Source organism: Tupaia chinensis, unplaced genomic scaffold, assembly GCF_000334495.1.
Source record: "Tupaia chinensis unplaced genomic scaffold, TupChi_1.0 Scaffold000258_1, whole genome shotgun sequence".
Taxonomy (NCBI): domain Eukaryota; kingdom Metazoa; phylum Chordata; class Mammalia; order Scandentia; family Tupaiidae; genus Tupaia; species Tupaia belangeri.
In genome coordinates this window covers 2108154-2116032 of record NW_006159738.1, presented here as the reverse complement: position 1 = coordinate 2116032, position 7879 = coordinate 2108154, and the positions used below count along the sequence as shown (strand labels likewise).

Genomic DNA, 7879 nt, shown 5'->3' with positions numbered 1-7879 from the left:
CCCCGCCGGCCCCCTCCCGCCCCCCATGCACCCACTGTGCGTCTACACCAGCAGAGGAGCTCACAGGGGCCACCCCATCCTCACCCAGTTACGCTAGAATCACAGACGCCGCTGAGGATCAGATAAAAACTGTCGACCTTCTCCCCAGGAAAAATGAACAGAAACCCCACACAGCACCCAGCCCCAAAGGATCAGGGACTCCCGGCAGATCACGCCCAGTGAGGTTGGGTTAAACTGCCACAGTCTACCCCTTAAAATCCTGGTTTCCCCACCTAACCGGAAGGCCCTCACTCCCGGTCTCCCCTCACCCCCACCCCCGATTGACACTCCCCACTATTTGACAGCTCCCTTTGCTCCTTCTGCTGCTAATCCTGCCCCTTCTTTTTCCTCCCTGGCTAACTCCCAGCATCTTTTGGTGTCACCACCTACAGGAAATCTGCCTCAAGGCTGGACTTAAGTGACCTTTCTTTCTTCTTTCTTTTTTTTTTTGTTATTTATTTAGTGAGAGAGAGAGCCGCCAGGTCCAGGACTCAAACCGCAGTCAGCCATGTGGGAGTCCAACACCTTAACCACCATGCCACTTACCAGCCCCTTAATTGACCTTTCTCTGGGCACCCTGTGAAAACCTCTATGCTAACACCGCTTTATATGTGGATCGCTTATTTGGGGCTTTCTGCTTTCCCCACTGGCCAAGCGATCACTTGGGAGAAGAGAATATGAAACCGCAGCTATAGCACTCCTCAGCTGAGTGACCCTGGAGAAGCACTCCGCCTCTCTGAGCTCGTACCCTCCTGAGTGAGGATGGGAATGGTGGCAACGAGCCGTTGCCCATGTGAGTGTAAATGGCACCTCTGTGTGCCAGGCTTGCCGTAGCAGTTACTGGCACTGCTGAGTGCTGGGAGAGGAGTTTGTCCCTAGTTTGGATGAGTCTGGGCTGAGGACATGCCTCCAGCTGGCTTCTACCCCTCAGGATCTTCCTGCCGTGTCCCAAGGCCTAGCGTGAGGCTGGGCCCTCTGGCTCCCACGTCTACCATCTCCCTCATCTGGGCCAACAGACCGGGGATTCTTGGAAAGGGCTGCCCAGGGGAGAGAAAGCCAGGAAACTGGGGCGAGGCGCGGCCTCGGTCCCCACCGGCCTGGCTGACTCCTCCGCAGCAGGGTTCCGTGGGCTCCTCCCTGCGCCCTCTCCTGCTTCCTGTTTCCTGGGTTTTGTTCTGAGAAGTGTGACGTTTCTCCCACCCCTTCCTTCTGCCACCCCCACGGCCACCCGTCTTCCTCCCCTTGGGTCACCTCCCTTTACTCCCAGGCGTCTGCGACAGCACACACTCACAGGCACAGGCACTCAGCCCTCGCGCACACACGGCTGCTCAGAGGCATGGAGGGCCTAACTGTCACCCCACCCATGCCCCAGAGCACGCTGGGAGCCACTCACCGATTTCTTATCGCCTTTCCACCAGCCTGAGTATACTTTCCTGTACTTGCCGGTCTCCGGGTCAGGAAGGCTGAGAGTGCCGTAGCCATCTCGCTTCCCAAATTTCCACTCGCCCTCGTAGATGGCCCCTTTCTTCTTCCAGACCTGTGTTCCTTTCCCTGGTGACAGACAGATGGGCCGACACTGCAGACACGCCGTTTACCCAGGACGGGGTGGGGATGGGGCGAGGATGTGCCTGCATGGACCTCGGGGACCCTAGTCCAGATGATTCTCAAGGGCTGGAACAGGGTCTGGGCACTATCTCCACACGTCCAGTACCCAAGAGAACCCCAGGGAAGGCTCATTTTCTACAAATTGGCTCTCCAGACCTCTGCCCTGAAGGCAGACTGATGCAGTGAACCCCAGGTAGAAATCCACCCCTTCAGTGTTACGGCTTTACCCCTTTATAATATGGATTGATACCACTGGTGGCATGTTCTAGATGTTTTCCTCAGGTCTCTCCAACACACAGAGAGAGCTGTGTCCTACTGACCTTTCCCTCCCACTCCCTCCAACCCCTATAGTCTCTGTGTAGTCCTGGGAGCCCACCAGCCATGCTCTTGCCGAGGCCTTGGCGCCTGCTTGTCCCCGGGCCTGGAATACTCCCAGGATCTTGGTCACCCACACAGACCCTCAGCATGTTTCCAGGCTGACCCAGGGATCCCAACCTGCTGTCGGCCATGTGGCTTCCAGCACCGCAGACCAGCATGCCAGGGACTGCACCACCTGGCCAGGCCGTTCCCTGTCTTATTTATCATTGATCGTCTGTTGTCTGTCTTGTCCTGAAGAGTGTGAGCCCCTGGAGGGCACAGACGTGGGTCTGTCTTGCTCACTGCGCTGAAGAGTGGTGCCTGGCATGTCACAGGTGACGAATACGTGCTGAGCAAAGGAATGAATACAATATCTGTGAGGCCCAGCCACGCTGGCACCTGCTGGTAAGACGCTGCTGCTTCAAAGGCAGAGGCCACATGGCAGGCCCAGGTTGAATTCTCAGTGCACCTTGAGAGCTAGGCCTGGTGGCACATGTCTGTAGTCCTAGCTATGCGGCAGGTTATGGCAAGAGGAGGGGAGCAGAGGGAGACCCTGGCTTACACACAAAAACACTGGGGGCGCCAGCACGTGGCATGGTGGCTAAGGTCTGGACTCCACATGGGGACTGCAGCTGGAGTTCCAGACCTGTCGGCTTGCTTCCTTGCTTTCTCTCTCTCTCTCTCTGCGTGGTTTGAGTCCTGGACCCAGCAGCTTGAAAATCATACCAGGTGCATATATGAGCAGCCCAAGAGGAGAATGAAAGAGAAGGGATTACAGCGTGGCCATCCCTCCTAAGGGATACTTTCTCGCTTTCCCTCTGTCTCTATCTCTCTAACAAGTGCATACTTTCTCTCTTTTTTAAAAAAATGTTGTATTTAACTTTATTTATTTATTTGAATTTGACCAGAAAGGGACAGAAAGAGAGAGCGAGAAGGCAAGTGAGAAAGCAAACTGCCAGGTCTGGGACTCAAACCATGGTTGGCCATGTGAGAATCCAGAGCCTGTAACCACCTCACCACCTGCTGGCCCCAACAAGTGCATACTTCCTATAACACATTTTTTAAAATAATAATAAAATGTCAGGTTCATGTGTATGCATGCCCCAAAACCCAACAGGAAGGAGAAATGCAAGAGAAAAACTACACGCCTCGTTGAAAGATGCTTTTCTCCTTTTTTCTCTCTCCAGCAAACACATGCACCCTCTGGCAATTATAAATAAATAAATAAATAAATAGGGACCAGCAGTTAGCATAATGGCTATGTTGCCAGACTCCCATTTAGCCAATGCGGTTCGAGTCCCGGACCTGGTGGCTTAAAACTCACGCCGGGCGCGTGTGCGTGCGTGCCCAAGATCTCGAGAGGAGAATGGAGGAGAAGGGATTGCGGCATGACCATCCCCCCTGGGGGGTGATTTCTCACTTTCTGTCTCTCTGTCTCTCTGGCAAGCACACATGCCCTATAGCAACAACCTCTCCAAAAAAATAAAAAAGAAAGAAAGAAAAGAAAATGGAGCCAGCAGGTGGCGTAGTGGTTATGGCGCTGGACTTCCACACGGCCAACCACAGTTTGAATCCTGGACCTAGCAGCCTGAAACTCATGTCAGGCGCATGTGTATGTGTGCCCGAAATCCTGAGACAAGCTCGGAGGAGAAGGGATTGCCGCATGACCATCTTTCTGGGAGGTGACTTCTCACTTTCTCTCTCTCTCTCTGTCTCTCTGTGTCTCCAGTAAGCACATGCACCCTATGGCAAAAGCCTCTCTCTATTAAAAAAAAAAAAGAAAAAAGAAAAAACCTGGGTGCAGTGGTGCATGTCTGTGGTTTCAGGTACTCAGAGGGCTGAAGAAGCAAGATTGCAACAGAATGATAAAAGAGAGCATGGAGAAGAGACTGAGGTGTGGCCATCCCCCGGGAGGTGATTTCTGTCTCTCTGTCTCTGTCTCTCTGGCAAGCGTGCACGCTATAGCCAAAAAATCAATCAATCAATCAATCAATAATAAAAATAGGGCCAGCAGGTGGCATGGTGGTTAAGCCAGCTGGACTCCCACGTGGCTGACTGAGGTTCAAGTCCCGGACCTGGCAACTTGCTTTCTCACTTTCCTTCTCTCTCTAGTCAACTTCAAAAATAAATAAATTAATTAATTAAACAATGGCAATGAATACGACTAAATAAAATAATTCTTTAAAATAAAATAAAAGAGAGAAATAGTCCTTTCAAATAGAGAAAGTGCTTGATCAGACATTTCACAAAAGATTCCAAAGCAGCAGGTAAGCATACGAGACAGAGAGAGCTCAGTCGTTGAGTGGCCCTAGTCATCAGACGCCGACCCGAGAGCCTCGTTCAGTTGAAGTCAGGGTTGAGTTTGGTTCCAAAACCTCCGCATGCAGAGGTCCAGGTGATCCAGGTCAATACTCACACTTCAGGGACCCCTGGGGACACATTTTATGTCCCCAAACAATCCCGCGCACTGCTTTCTTCTTGACCACATGGCCCACCCAGGCTCGGAGCCTTCCCTGGCCTCCTGGACCCCCGAAGTCCCCTCCTTACCGTGTTTCAGGTTGTCCTTCCACTCGCCCACGTAGCGGTCCCCGTTCACAGCGTACACCTGGTGCCTCAGTCCATTCTTCTGGGCCCTCTTGTCCCATCCCTTCCACAGGGGCTCTGACTTTTTCGGGCACTTGGAGACGGGCATGTTGGCTGCTTCTGCAGGGCCAGAGGATGCTGGCAAGAGGTCAGGGACATCAGGGGGTCCGTGCACCCTGTGCAATGCCGCAACCCTGGGGCTTCCTGGGGAGGCGTCTGTCTGAGCTCAAGTGGGGTGAGTCATGTGTGTTCTGAGTCCCCAGGGCAGGTGAGCAGCCCTTGGTGGGGATCTTTCTGTGCTGGACCAACCCTTGGATGTCCCCTCCCTTGCCTCTCATGGGGCCCCCTCAGGGGGTTCTGATGGCACAATCGCTTGGGAGCCCAGGGAGACCAGCAGAGCAAGAGGGTTTGTGATGGCATCAAGGAAAGCTGCCCCTGGGGAGAGAATGCCGGTCACACATTCACAAATTCACAGGACCCATCAGAGCGGGTGCGGGCCCTAGGTGGAGGAGCCCCAGGGGGAAGGGATCCACTCCAGGGGCACAAGGTGAGAATCAGGCCATGCTGGGCTGTCAGCAAGGATGCTGCCGGCCCAGTGCCCAGCTTCTTACCCAGTGGGTCCTGGCGCATCTGTCCGGTGGATGGGTTGGCGATAAGCCCAGGCACTGGCTTTGCAGGGATTTTCCAGTTATTAGGAGAGCCCTCCAATAAAATACTGCCTCGGGGCCAGCGGGTGGCATGATGATTAAGGTTCTGGCTTCCCACATGGCCAACCACAGTTCAAGTCCTAACCCGGCAGCTTGAAAATCATGCCAAGTGCATGTGCATGCATGCCCCGAATCCCAGAAGAATGGATGAGAAGAGATTGGGATTGTAGCATAGCCATCTCCCCAGTGGGGTGATTTCTCACTTTCCCTCTCACTGTCTCTCTCATCCTCTCTCTGGCAAGCACACACGCCCTATAGCAAAAACCTAAAAGATAGATAAATAAATAAAAGGTACTGGCTCAAGGGTGACCAATTACACCAGTTTTCCTGGGACTGAGGGGTTTCCTGGGACCTTGGACTACGTGTTAAATCCGCCCAGACTGCTGGTCACCCTCCTACCTCTGACCTCTGACCCCTGCCTGGGCAGTCTGTTAAGGTTTTTCACCAGCCCCACTACCTCCAAGCCCTACCTGGTAGAGTTACAGAGAGATTTTATGTGGCCCAGGATCTCCTCCACCCTCGGGAGCCCCAGTGCAGACGTGCATGTCTGTCTGCCTGTCTCTGTAGGGCTAGTGCAAGTTAAAGAGACAGTCCCCTTCTCCCGGGGACCTGTATTCCCCCTCAGCAGACACCAGCCAGCTCCTGCCACTGGCTCTGGAGCCCACACACACCCTCCAGCAGCGTTAGCACCGAATGTTCCACCTTGGTGGAAGGACAAGGGCACTGGCCAGTCACAGCCACCTTGGGGTGGCAGGTTTCAGAAGATCACCGGGTCCCAGACACCCACTCACCCCAGTAAGTTTCATGGGTGATCCATGGAGTCACAAGGGAACAACCATGTGTAAGCCTTTTCTCCCCATGGGGTGCAAGCACTGGCTAGAGAAACAGAAACTGAGACATCACCCCCCAGGGGGTATGACCAGCTGCAATCCTGACTCCTCCATTCTCCACTTGGAATTCTGGGTATGCACACATAACGTGCCCAGTGTGAGTTTCAAGCCACTGGTCAGACTCAAATCGCAGTTGGCCATGGGGGAGTCCAGCCTTAACCTCTATACCACCTGCTGGCCCTCGGTTTGAGATTCTTAATGTTTCAAGAGCAAGAGCCTTGCATTTACATTCGCACTGGGCCCCACACTTTACGTAGTTGATCCTGCACGTGCCCTTTCGTTGCTGGATTATGGGGAAGTCTAGGGTCCTGGAGAAGGCCGGAGAACGGGGAGAGGGCACCCGGGGAGCAGGGCAGTTGTAGAAGGTCTCCGTCCTGGCTGGGTGCTGGGGTTGCCAGCCTGCACTTGTAACAACTCACAGGTTCTTCCAGAGCAGCCTGGCGGCACTGTCTCCTTCTGGAGGTGCTTGGAATGCGAGCGGTGGGCCTGTTCTGCCCTCCACTTCCGAAAGAAGGAGCTCCTCTTTCCGTCGCAGGGACCATGGCTTCTCTTAGTCCCATACCCCACCCAGTGCCTGGCACGTGGTAGGCCCCTCTTTCAGGGAGAGGGCCAGCTCCAAGGCAGCTAGGTCCCACATGGCCGACTGCATGGTTCAAATCCCAGTCCTGGCTGCTTGAAAAACACGCTGGACATGTCTGCATGCGTGCCCCAAAATCCCAGCAGGCTGGAGAGATGGAGGAAAAGGGATTGCAGCATGACCACACCCGGTGAAGGGTGCTTTCTTCCTCTCCTCTCCATGTCTCTCTGGTAAATATATGTGCCCTCTGGTAAGGAAGAAGGTATTTTGTTTTGTTTGTTTTTCAAATCTATTTTTCCTTCTTCTTTTAGTTTTTTTTCTTTTTTTGTCATAGGGCACATGTGCTCACCAGAGAGGATGAAAGGGAAAGTGAGAAATCACCTGCCAGGTGAGATGGCCATGCCACAATCCCTTCTCCTCCATTCTTGCTCTGGTATTTTGGGCACACATGCACACTCACCTAGCATGATTTTCAAGCTACCAGGTCCTGGACTTGACATAGTCAGCCACGTGGGCATCCAGTGCCTTAACCGCCACGCCACCTGCTGGCCCCAAGAATTATTGATTTATTTGAATTTGCTACAGAACTCGTGTGTTCACCAGAGAGAGAAGAAAGAGAGGGAAACTGAGAAAGCAAGCTGCCAGGTTCGAGCCCCATACCCAGAGGCTTGAAAATCACATCTGGCATGTGGGCATGTATGCCCAAAATCCCAGGAGGAGAATGGAGGAGAAGTTATTTCAGTATGGTCATCCCTGTTGGAGGAGGTGATTTCTCATTTTCCCTCTCATTGTCTCTATCTCTCTCTAGTGAACGCGTGTGTGCTATGACAAAAAAAAATTTTAAAAAGGAGACTTTACATACTGCTATATAAATGAAAACCAGTAGCAGGTACCCTAAGGCAAAGGTAACTATAAAAATAACAGTAGGGACCAGCATAATGGTTATGTCACTGGATTCCCACACGGTTGACTGGGTTTCAAGTCCTGGACTCACAGCTTAAAACTCAGGCTGGGTGCATATGAATGCGTGCCCAAGATTCCAAGAAGAGAATGGAGATGGGATTGTGGCGTGGCCATCCCCCCGGGGGGTGATTTCTCATACTCTGTCTCTCTGTCTTTCC

General features: G+C 53.1%; 1 protein-coding gene across 2 annotated transcripts in view; it reads right to left on the bottom strand.

Annotated features, from left to right (window-relative positions):
- MORN3 (MORN repeat containing 3) overlaps nucleotides 1-4925 on the bottom strand; it is a 22879-nt gene extending 17954 nt beyond the window's left edge. For both annotated transcript variants that reach the window (XR_003549516.1, XM_006149291.1), the window contains exons 1-2: nucleotides 4549-4925; nucleotides 1433-1590 (exon numbers count right to left, since the gene is read on the bottom strand). Coding sequence is in view for 1 of the 2 variants with exons in the window: in XM_006149291.1 (XP_006149353.1) it covers nucleotides 1433-1590; nucleotides 4549-4693 (303 nt within the window). In the remaining variant the exon portion in view is untranslated. The remainder of the gene's footprint in view (nucleotides 1-1432; nucleotides 1591-4548) is intronic.
- Between the last annotated feature and the right edge of the window lie 2954 nt (nucleotides 4926-7879).